The sequence below is a fragment of the Canariomyces notabilis genome (assembly GCF_033297395.1).
Source record: "Canariomyces notabilis strain CBS 508.74 unplaced genomic scaffold N656scaffold_5, whole genome shotgun sequence".
Lineage (NCBI taxonomy): Eukaryota > Fungi > Ascomycota > Sordariomycetes > Sordariales > Chaetomiaceae > Canariomyces > Canariomyces notabilis.
The window spans coordinates 454,928-468,717 of NW_027041827.1; the positions used below are offsets into that span (position 1 = coordinate 454,928).

Below are 13,790 nucleotides of genomic sequence, written 5' to 3' on the forward strand. Positions count from 1 at the left end.
GGGGGGGGGGGGGGGGGGGGGGGGGGGGGGGGGATAAATTGTTGCCATAGGCACAAAGCTTTGCCGGCTGGGCTCGCCTTAGAGCACAACAAACCCCTGACTACTGCCGCCACACATAATCCCAGATATAGGCCCCAGAGCAATTACTGTAAAACTTCAAATGATGCAGTAGATTGCTTTGTAAGTTGAGTGCTGGTTCTGCATGGAGGTCAGCCGGGGATAATTGTACGGGTATCCCAAGCTTTTCAGTCCATTTCCTCTCTCCAAACTCCCGGCCTAACTACTGCCTAGTACCGCATCCACGTGTATCGCACAAAAGCATCCACTATGTATTTCTCAGGCGTCGCTCTTATACCGGCAATACTGCTATCCAGCATTGTGTCGGCGCAAACGCCGGTGGGCTTTGTTCCAGAGGTGAAGGAGAAGTTGGAGGTCATCTTCGGGACCAAGGCTGTGCAAACCCCCGGGGCCAGCTTTACACGAGCAGGTATGCTTCAGTGTCCCTGTCTTAATATTGACCGACAGCAAGAAGCTCATTATGCTCGTTGCAATAGAGACAGCGAGGCAGCCAACCATAGGCACGAAAGATGCTGCCCTAGCAGCAGGAACTTACCTATGGATGATGATTGGTATGTGTTTGGTGACCCTTTGGAACTGTCCACCAATTTTTACCATTGTACCTTAGTATGCCATACTAACAGATGCGTTTCAACCTAGATCTCGACGTGTCAGTACCTCCTTTCCTCACTTGCCCGCCCACCCTCCTCAAGCCAGCCAGCCAGCCAACACAAGTCCATTCTTTGCTAACACGAGGAAACAAAATCCAGCCCATCCAACTTCCAAAACCCTTCCTCCGGCCCCCGCCGCACGAACCTGCACGCCATGGTAGCCGGCTTCCAACCCAGCAGCGCCGCTAGCACAAACGGCATCTACACGCTCACGCCGCCGGCGTCCTCCTCCAGCGCAATCGTGCCATACGTGGGCCCAGCGCCCCCTCGCGAGACTCCGCCGTACGCGCACCGCTATGTGAGCCTGCTGTATGAGACGCCCGCGGGCTTCTCTGCCACGCGCCAACAGGTCGGCCAGACGCTCGGCTTCGACCTGGCCAAGTTCGTTGCGGCGGTTGGGTTGACTTCTCCTCCGATCAGGGCGAACTATTTCAATGTGACAGGCTAGGCGAGGAGTATGGCATGAAGTTGGGTGGACGAAGGGGGTTTGAGCTTCAGGTCTGGGGTTTGAAGCTTAAGTTGGCGATCAAAAAAAGGGGTTAGGTGGGCTATTGGGGTGGAAAATGGCGGGCCATGGTCGCGGAATATGAATGGTCGCGGAATATGAAAGCGTCACACGATGGCAGGCGGCGGTGCTCGGCCCGGACGTTCTTTAGTCGGTCTCTCAGTCATTTGCGAGGACAAGAATCGAGAAAAAGTGCACCCAGCGTTCGTCAGTCACTCGATCTAGAGACAACAAAATTGGCAACCAAACTTCCGCTGGGCGTTTTGTTTCTCTTTCCGTGATTATTGCCGCCGATAACTTCAAGATAGTGCCAGCTCAGGTAATGTACACTGATGGCCGTCCACAATGGTAGTCAGGTCCAGATCCGGTAAATACTCTTCAAGTAGGGGTAGAGTCTACCATGCCCCAAGGAATGCCACGAAAATGGCGACCAAGGACCCAACGCTAAGCAAGGGCATGGTTGAATGAATGCTAAACTCCGGGGCGCCTGCAGTGACTGGCGACTATCGAGAGGGTTAGCAGCGCTCACATCAACAAGGGTAAGGGTTGACTGGGTAACCGTCAACATACGGTTGTTGGGGGCGGCGTAGAAACTCCTGCGCCCGTTCCGGTACTAGGAGGGGCTGTCGTCGGGGCATCGGTCGTGATACCTGCACTCCCAGAAGTCTCCGCAGGAGCAGTAGAACTAGGCTCAGAGCTGGTGGTAGAGGCATGCGAGACCGTCGACGAAGGAGACACCGCACCTCCCGAAGGTGAGGGTGTAGGGCTCAGGCCGCAAGCTTGAGCGGCATTGGTAACGCCGTTACTATAGAAGCGCCAAATGTCAAATTCGAGAGCGCATTCGAGGCAAGCTTCATAGGCGGCGGTCCAGGTGGAATTGTCGCAGTGGTTGGGGTTGCGACCAAAGGCAATGGTGTTGCCTTGATTGGCAGGTGTCAGTGTGGCTTGAAGCAGCAAACTCAAGGTAAGTTGGGTCTCCTCAGGTACATACCACAATTCTCATGGCACGCATACTGTGGCGTACCAGGAGCCTGGCGTCTCAGGAGCAGCTCCAGCGTCGAGTCGCTGTCATGTAAGGCAACATGGACAGCGGCGGCTGCCAGACCAGCAGTAAGTATCAAAAGACGAAGATTGAGCATTGTTGAGAATCGAAATGGCTGAGCGGTTGGTCGAATTGGCGTTGGGAGTGTGCTGTCTGATTATGTCAGTTTCCCAACGGCGTCCCTCCCACCTTTGTACTCGCGCAGGAAGGTGTAATGGGAGAGGAAGGAGAATTGCAGGTACCTACATTTATTATGCCAGGTGTGGGTGCCACTCAATATCGGCGGGCGGCCCAGAGATATTGATCATACACTAGAAGCGCCGAGGGCTGGTCGGTCCTGTCGTCCAAAGTCCAGACCAGGCCACCCGAGTGGCACCCCATCAACATTTTGACCAAAGAGGGAGCCGTGGCCGCACCCTGGCAAGGCATGCGACATCGGATCTAATTTCCTCTACCGCAAGAGATACCTCGTATGTACACTCATTCCTTCAGGTTCCTCCTCTTTCCCCTTCTTTTAGGTAGGTGCGGTTGACCGACCTTTACGGATGAGGTGTGTGTTCGGGTGGAACCTTGAGTTGAGCCCTCCAATCAGGGTGCGTAATATGCTCCAGTCAGATGCCGAGCCCGTTGCCAAGCCAAATTATCTGATCATCTTTGATCATCTGATAAGCATCGGCCAATCCTCGCCATGTCCAAACCGCTGTTTCTCGAAGGCTGGGAGGGGCTATCGGGAAGGTGTTGCCCAAAGTTTTTGGGCTGAGGCAATGCGGAGGGTCTGATCTTCCAAGACCACTCGATCCGTTGCATCCGAACTGTCTCCCAAGTGCGATAACCTGGGCAAACAGTAGGCTAATTGATTGAGCCACGGACAGCAGCAGTAACGCTTCTATCATTTGCAGACTGGGAAAATACCACCAGCCTTCTGAGAGTTATCATTCTCACATTTGTGGATTCTACATCATGTAGCACTTGATGTCTGGATAGGAAGTAGTGGTCGTTTGTCAGCGTGCACGACTGCCACCACACGCGGCAGGAGGCTGTCCTGAAAGAGCAACTGGGCAGACCAAAGTGGGGGATACCAAAAACGATAAAAGAGTGCGACAATACCCGCTCACTCTTCCGGTCCATGCCGTTCTATAATACCTCAGGCTGGCAATAGCCGATAGGTAGCTTGATCTTCTCCGCCCGCCCAAACTAAACTGCCCGATCTTCCTCTTGATTACACACTAAGGGGCTGAGGTCAAAGTCAAGTTCGAATCCGGGTCTTTTGCTTTTGGATCCCTGACCTCAAGCCTCTTGCAGACCCAAAACCGAAGATGGCGCCTTTCCAGCCGGTTCTGTTTCTGGCAGGGGCAGCTGTTGCCATAGCTGCCTCCAATGAAATGGGTCCTGCCGCCTTCATGTGGCCGCCCGATCGTGCCTGGTCCGAGCAAATGGACAATACGCCGCCTTGCGGCTCAGTTGCGCTCGTCACCAATCGGACGAAGTTTCCACTAAGTGAGTACTGAGTAGAGACTCTGAATCCCCATCCCACTTATTTGCTGACCTAGGTGAACTTTGAAGCCGGGGGCAAAGTGGCTCTTGTCGCCCAGGATGACTCCTATCGTGCGCAGCTGAGCATCTCCTTTTCAAACGGTAATCCAAACCCCTTGTCTCCCTTTGGCACCATCCCAACCTCAAAATTGTCAATTAACCTCCCCAAACAAGACCCGCAAACACAATCCGACTTCGGCTATGTCCTCAACACCGCCCCTATTGCCGAGCTCGACCCGGGCCACACCTGCCTCGACATCCCTAACCCACCATCAACCATCGCCCCCGGGACAAATGCCACCATTCAGATCATCTACACAGCTGACTTTGACCGCCCCGAAAACCAGACATTTTACGCATGCGCCGACATTACATACGTCACCGACTTCAACCCGGCCAACATCCCCTGCTTCAACAGCACTGTTCCCGAGGACGTTCCCGCTCCTACGTCGACGGGGATTCCGACCAATCTGCCAGGCCACGGCGACGAGGGACCGCCTTTGGAGCTGCCGTCGTCGGAGCCCTCGTCAGTTCCAGTGACGGACGGCCCAGGGGCACGGCTCTCGAGCGGGGCGATAGCCGGTGTGGTTGTCGGCGTGGTGGTTGGGCTCGGCCTAATCGCCGGGTTGGCGTTCTTGTTTTACAGGGAGAGGCAGAGGAAGAATCGGCTCATTCGGCAGAGGGATTCGGCCAGGGGCGTCAAGTGGGTTGAGGACCCCGCCAAGGACTCTGTCTCGGCCGAGACTATTCGAATGGGGAATATGTCGTGACCTGCGGAGGGGCGTGTAACCTTTGAGATGGAAGTGATGGCATGATGCTAACGATGATGGGAAGCAATTTTGTGATGCACTGATGATGGTTGAATGTTGATGATCACTATAAGTAGGTACCAGAGGGCTTGCGGCCAGATCGTATTATCGGAGGACCAGGTATACCCCCACCAGATATTCGTTCTTTAGTAGAGAATCTTTTGAAACAACTTCTATCGAGAAGGGAGCCTTTTCGTCCCGTGAGATAGACTGATAGAGGATGTTGTTAGCTCTTTGCCAATTCTTCCTGATAGCAACTTATGACCTCAGGGCTCTTGCCAGCAACGTACTTAAACTGTCCGCGGCCAGTACTGCTTCCCTGAAGCCATCATAATGCTATTGACCGGGAATCACCGCCGGAAGACATACCAAACTACATGGTAATGTCTATAGGAGAGGACGCATATCCCCGAAGTCCGGTTTACGAGTAGTGTCGGTTGGACTTTGCATTCAGGGGTCGATCAATTTTGATAACCCCTGTTAGTAACCGTAGCAACCTCGACACCAAAACGCTCGAGTCGTTGAACAAAAGAATTTCAATCACATGGCAGTACATAACGGAACTCCTTATTATTCAAGACTAACTAACTGCTAAGAGACAGTACTCGTCAATCCGTTACTCCTTTCAGGCTAGAGATTTGTTTACAACAATGAACAAAGAACCCCATTTCGTGCCAGGAGTCATTTCCCTAACTAACTAGTTAGACTACTCATGTAGCACGCTAGTGACGAATCAAATATCCAGACACTCGAGCCCCATTCTCATTGCAAAAACGTGGGCGGCAAGGGAGGCCCCCAAACGTGCAAACTGTCTGGGCCAGCTTCTGATCTGTGGATCGGCGTCGTCTCATCAACCAGATCGCCATCAACTAAGTTCCTGTTAGTGCGGTCTGTATTTGTGAAGTTACTAAGTAACTGGTATGCATAGGAGCTAACGTACCATAGTGCTCCAGGACAAAACCTGAGCGATCATACCTACACCGGGTTAGCACGACGTCATGCTGTCCAGCGCATGTGATCAGTTTTGTCATACCAGTAGTCAAAAATCTGCGACCCGAGAACATGTCTTCCAACACCCCAGACGAGGTCGTAGCCTTTGTCACGCAGCCACTGATGGCCCAGCGACTGGATATCAAAATCATGCACCTCGAAACTTGAGTGGTGGACATGATACTTGGGTCCTGATTGTCACCATGTGTGAGCAAAAACCCATTTAGCGGTGGTCTCGGCTCACTTACCTTCAAAGAAGAAGAACGTGTGATGGTCCACCTGTTCCATCCCCCTGTCCAGATGGAGGAATGTCGTGAAGTCCTTGCCGCTGGCGTCATGAATCACGTCGCTCGGCTTGAGGTTGAAGCGCGTGGTGTAGAACTCAAAAGCCTTGGCAAAGTCGGTGATGCAGCACCCGAAGTGGCCCAGCTTGTGGACGGGTGCGGGCCCCTTCTTGAACCTCTGCGTCCTGTTGACGGCGCGATGCTTGGTCTCGGGATAGTTGTACTCGAGCTCGGGCAGATGGGCCGATTTCTCGACCGGGGTCTGGCCGTAGACTAGATGGAAGGGGTAGTCGTCGACGGGATCTCTGAATGTGACTCGCTTGCCGCCACCGGGCGCGTTGAGGTCCTCGATGGCAGTCGCCTTGGGGAGAGTCTTGGAAGCTAGCTCCAGGTCGGCCATGGACTCGACGACGAAGCCCGCACCGCCGAATTCATTGGCCGGGCCTTTGGTGGCGCAGTACACGAAAGGTTCCGTGCCATAACCCTTGAAGAAGATGTTGTCGCCGCGGTCCTCGGCCACCGTGAAGCCGAAGTCGAGGAGGAACTGACGTGCCTGGTCGAGGTCGACATGAGTGTAGTACACGTGAGCAATGCGTACGAGCTTGATCTTGGGGTGTTGCTCTTGAGCAGCCATGTTGTTGACTTTAGTCCCTATGTTGTGGTAGGTACTAAGGTAAGGTAACTGTTCAGTGTGCTACAAGAAGAATGCTCCCGATGATATGACAGGAAATGGGTGAGGTAGACTTGCGGACGGCGACCGGCTGAGGTATTAATATATAACTCAACAGTATATTGTGGAAAAGCTGATCATTCGTTAAGGTGAGAGGATACCATGACACACTCCAATATCTCATTTACACACACCTGCTTCGGGGCGAATTTTACTTCGGCCGAGCCGCGTATCCTACCGAGCGGAAGGACTCTTCCCCGCATCTCGGTCGATTTTCCGTTGTAGCTCGCCACACCGGGAATTATTTATCGGTGGCTTGTTACCTGGCTTGGAGGTGACCCCTGATCAACAGGTTCTCCGCATTGACAAGATCCAGGGGTCCACTACGGAGCAACGGTACGGCACTTCTCATCATTTGTCATGGCTGACCTCATGCGACGTTGCTTGTCAGCGGGCCGACCACGGGGTGAACAATGGCCGTCTCAAAAGATAACGCATCTCCAGCCATTGTCGACAGTGGCCGCTTGCTCCACCACAGCATAGATCCGAGCTCCAGGTCTCACGCTTCCAAGCCAGAATGGCTGACGATGTTGTCAAGACGGATTTCCTCATTGTTGGCGCTGGGCCCGCCGGCGCGGCTCTGGCTTGCTTCCTCGCGTCTTATGGTATGCCTCTGAAGTAGCACTGAACTGTGCTGTGTTATAACCAGGAGTAAGTTGACACTGACACTTCCAAAGGACGCAAAGGCATCATGATATCAGCCGCGCCAGGATGTGCTGAGACTCCCCGAGCCCACATCACAAACATGGCTGCACTGGAGTGTTTGAGGGACATTGACCTGGAAAGGCAATGCATTGAGACTGCAGCCTCGGGCGACAACATGACCCATACCAGATGGTGTCATTCCATGGCGGGCGAAGAGTATGCACGCGTCTATTCGTGGGGCAACGATCCCAAACGCAAGGCAAGTTACCCCCTTTACCCGCTGAGGTTCCGGCATTGCTTAGCTCTAACTTGGAGCAGGGTGACTACGACGCGGCAAGCCCATGTAACCACGTCGATTTGCCGCAGACCGAACTCGAGCCAATTCTCACTCGAAGGGCTGTCCATAAGGGGTGGACCTTGCGCTTCAACACCACCTTTCTCGCCTTTACCCGCCCCTCTCCGGACGTCATCATAAGCGATGTTCGGGACGATTTGTGCAACAAGACGTACAGGATCCAGTCTCGGTTCCTCTTTGGCTGCGACGGGGCGCGCAGCCAGGTGATTCGCCAACTAGGAATTCCCCTGATCAAAAAGCCAGGCCAGGGGCTGGCGCTCAATGTACTGGTGAAGGCGGATATGTCTCACCTTGTGACGAACCGGACCGGAAATCTACACTGGGTCTTCCAACCTGACAGAGGACATCCTGCGTGGGGCTGGGCGTGTCTCGTGCGTATGGTGCGGCCGTGGGACGAGTGGATGTTCATTTTCCTGCCTCCTCCTGGGGCTGATGTCAAAGCCGATGACATGATAGCCTCCAAGGAAGAATATCTGGCCAGGGCCAAGGAGATTATTGGGGACGATTCGGTTGATGTTGAGATCTTGGATGCCAGCAAGTGGTGGATCAATGAGACGGTCGCCGAGTACTACTCGGATGGAAATGTCTTCTGCCTTGGCGACGCGGTACACCGCCACCCGCCGTTTAACGGCCTGGGATCCAACACATGCATACAAGACGCTTTCAACCTGGCATGGAAGATCGCATACGTCATGTCTGGACGCGCGGGCCCCAAGATTCTCGACACCTACAGCATCGAGCGTCAGCCGGTTGGTGTCGAGATCATCACGCGGGCTAACCAAGGGCTTCGCGACCATCTTCCGTGGATGGCGGCGATTGGCATGACGGAGCCCGACCTGGAGAAACGGAAAGCGATCCTTGCCGAGTTTGAAGACAAGGGCCAGGTCGGTCGGAGGAGAAGGCGGGAGTTCCACCAAGGCATCGAGAACACGGGCCCCGAGTTTCACGGTCTGGGCGTTGAGATGAACCAGCAGTACCGCTCGAATGCCGTCTACCTCGCCGACGAGCCCGAGGCGCCGCAGCTCCCCGAGGACGCTGTCCGTCAACACCTCATTACCACGTATCCGGGGATGCGACTCCCGCACGCGTGGCTAAACTCCCGGGTGCCGGGGAAGCCGGTGTCGACCATCGACCTCGCAGGGCATGGAAGCTTTTGTCTCCTCACGGGCCCTGGTGGGCAAGCATGGAAAGAGGCTGCAGACCAGGTGGCCCAGGAACTGGGGGTTCCGATCAAGAGTTTCTCGATAGGGTGGAAAGAAGACTTTGAAGACGTGTACTTTGACTGGGCGAAGCGGAGAGAAGTTGAAGAGGATGGATGTGTGCTGGCTCGGCCTGACCGGTTCGTCGCCTGGCGGTCAAACTCAATGGTTGAGAACCCGAGGGCAAAGCTGGCAACCGTGATGCGGAGCATCTTGTGCATTGACAAGGCATGATGGAGCGAGGGCTGCCTCCCTGGAAGTTACAATCCCAGGCGACTCTCCTGAGTCGAGTAGGCACAGCCAAATTGAGTCAATCATGAATTACCGTCCATGATGCTTTGATCCGGTAGTGTGTTGGTGAGGTTTGAGATGTCCCATGTTGCCGGCATCGGAATCGCTCTGATGTTGGTGAGGTACCTCCGCTCCCTACGGTCGCCAACTTTTCACCAACAGGTCAGGGATTCCAAATCCACGCCCCACACTTCTCCAAATTCGCGAACTAACCCGCGATTTTGGGTCGAGCAGGATCTGAGATTGTCCCGAGATGCGGGGAAAGGAACGGCCCGATGTAGTGTAATGTCGGGGTCAGGGTGCAAGCATTGTTCTCCGTCCTACCTGTAATCTTTGGAATTGACAAGAAAGCTGCGCCGGCAGCACTGTGATCTAGGGCATTTTCTCCAAATGCGCGTGCGAGACACCGAAGCTCCCTGACAGACAAAGGCGATGATGTTGACCGTTCTACTCCGTCACGTCCGTACACTTGAACTTTTTGGTGGCTATGCCTTGGCCCCCAAACTTATATGTGGGGCTATAACCTGCAACGCTCCACTGCCCCACACACCCGCTCCTCTCGATCCGCCCCTCTCGATCTTCATGTCGGGTTCCTCGCTTGCCTGCCCAATCATCCGCCCAACAACAACCCAACAGTGTTATCGACTCGTCCTTTAAGCTTTATTCCTGATGTCTTGTGTAACAATGGGATTCTGCTGGCTGATGTTTCAGCCTCCCCGAGTTCCGATAAATGGCGTTGGGTTGCCGGTGACGCCAGGCATCAACAGACCTTCCCGATCGTGTACACCAAATTCAGGGCACCATGGACATCGAGAAGATTAAACGTGTTGTTTTGCAGCAACGAGTGGCACAAGAGGCAGCATACTATACAACTCCAACCGCCTCACCATATTCATTTCAGAGTCCTCACACTTGCCAACACTGCTCCATCGTTGTTCTCCACGCAGCCGGTGTTGAGGGGGGGGTTGACAATGACAAAGAGGTAGATTACAATGCGAGTTGGACCGAGAGCCTCGGCAACGTCGTCGAGGCATTCTTAGCAGAATGCGAACTCTATCGCTGGCTGCTCCAACGCATTTCTCTGCTCTTCACTGAACGCAGAGCCAATGACAACTTTGTCATCAAAGATGAAATCGAGGACCTCGACCAGGTCCGGTTTCTAATGGAAGGGTCCTGGTCCCCGTCGTCTCCCAGCCAACATTGCGTTCTGATATGCAAGGTGTATACACTCAAGGACAAACAGGGGCTCATCGGCAGTATCCCCGTCTGGACCACGGGGGCCGATCCCGCCGCCAAGTACATCTCCGCCCGTCCCTATATGCACGAGTTTCTATCCGCACAGTCGGCCTCGTTTGCAAAGCAGTGCATCCGCCTTTGCATGGACCGCCACAGCTATTGCCGGACTGATCAGATAGATCTTCTATACGTCCCACGCTATCCAGAGACTACGCTACCGCCGGAGAGGGTGGATCGAAAAGATATCCCGAAGCGTCTTCTTGACGTGGGTGAGGGGGATACTTCTATCATCCGCTTGGTCGAAACAAACAACCACGCGGACGTCGTAGAGGATATCTCAGCCGGGGGCTTCATGGCACTATCCTACTGCTGGGGTGCTGATCAGCCAGTCAAACTCCTACGGCGAAACCATGAGAGCCTGCTGGAGCGCATCGACGTGTCCACCCTCCCGCAGACGCTGCAAGACGCCATCTGGGTCGCCCGGGCCACAGGCTTCCGGTACCTGTGGGTTGACGCTCTCTGCATCCTCCAAGACGACGACGACGGCCAGGGCAACAACTATGACAAGGCCATCGAGATTACCCGCATGTCAAGCTACTACGGCAGGGCGACGGTGACCCTCTGCGCCGCCTCAGCTCGCACTTGTATGGACGGCTTTCTGGTTTCACAACACAGCTCAGCCCCAGGTTTCAAGTTTGGTCCGATCCGCATTCAACTGCGATCGCACGATAACCTTGAGGATCTTGGCTCGGCCTACCTTGTCATCGAGTCCGAGCCGCCGCCCGAACCTACGACGATGCGTGGGTGGACGATGCAGGAATCGCTGCTGTCGCGGCGAATCATCATCTTTGCCGGCCGGCAGTTGCTCTGGTCGTGTGTCAACTCGTTTGGGGCTTGCACTGGCAGTCACAACGACGAGCATTCCCTGGTTGACCGTATGGTTCCCGGTGGAGTGCATACCCTCGTCGAAGGCATCTACCCCGTCGGCTGCCTGGTCGAGCGCCCGACTGTGAACCAGTGGCAGATCATCGTGGAAGAGTATACGACCCGCACGCTGGGCCGAGGCAGCGACAAGCTCCTCGCTATCTCGTCCATCGCGGCCCACATGGTATCAGTGGGTCGTCGGCGCAATGAGCCGGTCTGCTACGCGGCTGGGTTGCTAGTAAACACTTCAGTCAGGCTGCAGTGGCTACATCAGCTTCTCTGGTATCCGGCCACATTCCGCCTCCCCCGCCGACCGACGCCCTACCGTGCCCCAACGTGGTCCTGGGCGAGCGTCGACGGGCCCGTCCTCATGAATGCATTGTCGGGTATGTACGGCCTGGATGCGAAGAAACTCGAAGACATGCTATTTGCTGTGGTCGACTCGTGGGCAGTTGACCTTGCTGAGCCAGCTGCCCCGTTTGGCGCCCTCACGGGTGGTTACCTCACCCTCACGGCTTCGACCAGATCTATGCGGGAAGTGCGGGCGACGCCGAGGATCCAAGTAATATGTAGCGATGCCGCGTGGTCGGAAGACATTGAGTTCAATCCTAGTGACATTTGGAGAACTCCCTTGTGGCAGGCGGAGCTTCAGGAGGGCAAAGATTGGGTCTTGGAGATGATGCCGGACACGTCGGACGACAGAGAGATTATCCAGTCATACATCGCTGATGGAAAAGATCAGCATGTCTGGCTTGTCGGGCTGGCGACGGATGGAGGAATCAGGGGTCTCGTTGTCGAGGAGATCTCAGGTGGATCTTGTGCTCGGCGTGGCTCCTTTATTCTCGCGGGGGTGCTGAGGCTAAGGGATAAGGGGGGTTGGCGGGCACTTCCGCAATTCTTTGCTGAGGCGGAGAAGAAGACTATCAGAATTGTGTAGTAGATGTCAGGGGTATGTGACACCGACCACGGAGAGTTTCTGGTTAGGTTCAAACAACCGATCAGGTTGCCAATAGACTGCCTAAGCTAAGAGAGGACCTCCTATTACCTGACTTGTTCGTAAGGACATATTGGTCCTCGAGGTAGAACCAAGTCCTGCGGGGAATTAGTCCGACGCTATGAGTTAGACCGCAAGTCCGCAAGAAGGCTGCAATTAGCCCGAAGGCGGGGTGGACTTCAATCGCCCCGGGTTACACTAAGCCCGGACATCTCCACGTCCGGTGCAGAGGAGTAGAGCTTATCATATAAGTTACTTGGAATACCGAGAAGCTGTTGACTGCACCAGCCATCGTCTTCGTGGTTTTCACCCCGGCTTACAACCTGACAGGTCTGACCGTGACACGGCCCAAACACAGTATACCCGAGCAGCCATGGCTTTCCGGCGTCTCGTGCGATTTGTCAATGCCCAGGGCGTTACCAGCTACGGCGATCTCAAGGGTGAGCCAGTGGGCGACTTGACTGGCGCGGAAGTCGAGGTCCTCGAGGGTGATGTTGAGAATGGCCTCCGAAGAACCGGCAGGACAGACAAGATCGAGAAGGTGAGTACCGACCTGCGTTAAGAGTCGCCTTCATGAATGACCTGAATCTAACCAGATGATACAGCTGCTGTGCCCTCTGCCCAGAGTTCCCATCGTCATCTGCATCGGGCTTAACTACCAGAGACATGCCACCGAGGCAAATGTATGGCCTTCCCGCCCCTAGCAATATCCCAGGTCAGATCCAAGAGCGCAGAGTTCAGGAAAATAACTGACAGGTCCGCAGCTCCGGGTTCCGCCATACCCGGTAGTCTTCACCAAGCCAGCAGATGCGCTGACCGGACCCCTCGATCCCGTCTCGGTCCATCCGGACGCTCAGGGCATGCTCGACTACGAAGGGGAACTGACGGTCGTGATGGGCAAGGACGCAAAGAACGTGTCCGAGGCCGAGGCGCTGCAGTACGTGCTGGGTTACACGGTCGGCAACGACGTGTCGGCCAGGAACTTCCAGCTGCCGGATACTTCCGGGGGTCAGTTCTGCTACGCAAAGTCGTTTGACGGCTTCGCGCCCATCGGCCCGTGCATCGTGTCGGCCAGCCTGATCCCGGATCCGCAGAAGCTGCACCTGGTTACCAAGGTCAATGGTCAGATCCGGCAAGAGACAGAGACGTCGGATATGATCTTCTCCGTCGCCAAGATCATTGCGCATTTGAGCCGCGGCACGACGTTGCGCAAGGGAACGATCATTCAGACGGGAACGCCGAGCGGTGTCGGGCTGTTCATGGAGCCTAAGGGCTTTCTGAAGGATGGTGATGTTGTTGAGGTTGCCATTGATGGGATTGGTGCGATACGGAATAAGATCTTGTTTGAGTGATGGTAAGATAGGTATCACTGCCTCTGTAGCGCCGTCTTGGTCAGCGTTGAGGCTCCCGATGTCGGGTCCCAATGTTCTAAAAATGAAATTTGTGGAAAGTGACGTGACGTGCAGTGAAGGTGTGAATGTTGGCGGCTCCACTTCAATCGGTTAAATTCACTAATCTGGCTGAG

The 13,790-nt window shown here is 54.9% G+C and overlaps 7 protein-coding genes across 7 annotated transcripts; 5 read left to right on the forward strand and 2 right to left on the reverse strand.

Annotated features, from left to right (window-relative positions):
- Positions 1–327: 327 nt before the first annotated feature.
- On the forward strand, positions 328–1,571 carry N656DRAFT_821221 (PEBP-like protein; the record flags this gene model as incomplete). The annotated part of the gene is made up of 4 exons (XM_064818418.1): positions 328–487; positions 555–629; positions 718–727; positions 828–1,571. 4 exons carry the CDS (start codon positions 328–330, stop codon positions 1,174–1,176), a joined length of 594 nt encoding a protein of 197 aa, XP_064672159.1. The 3' UTR covers positions 1,177–1,571.
- Positions 1,572–1,628: 57 nt separating this feature from the next.
- Positions 1,629–2,372, reverse strand: N656DRAFT_766780 (uncharacterized protein; the record flags this gene model as incomplete). Its single annotated transcript, XM_064813504.1, has 3 exons — positions 1,629–1,736; positions 1,804–2,153; positions 2,225–2,372. The coding sequence occupies 3 exons, from the start codon at positions 2,370–2,372 to the stop codon at positions 1,629–1,631; spliced, it is 606 nt and encodes a 201-aa protein (XP_064672160.1).
- A 1,219-nt stretch (positions 2,373–3,591) lies between these two features.
- Positions 3,592–4,578, forward strand: N656DRAFT_705614 (uncharacterized protein; the record flags this gene model as incomplete). Its single annotated transcript, XM_064811285.1, has 3 exons — positions 3,592–3,772; positions 3,839–3,910; positions 3,983–4,578. 3 exons carry the CDS (start codon positions 3,592–3,594, stop codon positions 4,576–4,578), a joined length of 849 nt encoding a protein of 282 aa, XP_064672161.1.
- A 584-nt stretch (positions 4,579–5,162) lies between these two features.
- On the reverse strand, positions 5,163–6,750 carry N656DRAFT_776752 (Glyoxalase/Bleomycin resistance protein/Dihydroxybiphenyl dioxygenase). Its single transcript, XM_064814699.1, has 4 exons — positions 5,856–6,750; positions 5,651–5,798; positions 5,558–5,592; positions 5,163–5,486 (listed from the first exon to the last, which is right to left on the reverse strand). Exons 1-4 carry the CDS (start codon positions 6,523–6,525, stop codon positions 5,380–5,382), a joined length of 960 nt encoding a protein of 319 aa, XP_064672162.1. The 5' UTR covers positions 6,526–6,750; the 3' UTR covers positions 5,163–5,379.
- Positions 6,751–6,894: 144 nt separating this feature from the next.
- N656DRAFT_776755 (uncharacterized protein) lies at positions 6,895–9,155 on the forward strand. The gene is made up of 3 exons (XM_064814700.1): positions 6,895–7,226; positions 7,299–7,525; positions 7,585–9,155. Exons 1-3 carry the CDS (start codon positions 7,139–7,141, stop codon positions 9,052–9,054), a joined length of 1,785 nt encoding a protein of 594 aa, XP_064672163.1. The 5' UTR covers positions 6,895–7,138; the 3' UTR covers positions 9,055–9,155.
- A 578-nt stretch (positions 9,156–9,733) lies between these two features.
- N656DRAFT_776757 (HET-domain-containing protein) lies at positions 9,734–12,316 on the forward strand. The gene has a single exon (XM_064814701.1). The coding sequence runs from the start codon at positions 9,914–9,916 to the stop codon at positions 12,206–12,208; it is 2,295 nt and encodes a 764-aa protein (XP_064672164.1). The 5' UTR covers positions 9,734–9,913; the 3' UTR covers positions 12,209–12,316.
- Positions 12,317–12,479: 163 nt separating this feature from the next.
- Positions 12,480–13,757, forward strand: N656DRAFT_776759 (uncharacterized protein). Its single transcript, XM_064814702.1, has 3 exons — positions 12,480–12,806; positions 12,871–12,948; positions 13,030–13,757. The coding sequence occupies exons 1-3, from the start codon at positions 12,639–12,641 to the stop codon at positions 13,615–13,617; spliced, it is 834 nt and encodes a 277-aa protein (XP_064672165.1). The 5' UTR covers positions 12,480–12,638; the 3' UTR covers positions 13,618–13,757.
- Positions 13,758–13,790: the final 33 nt, after the last annotated feature.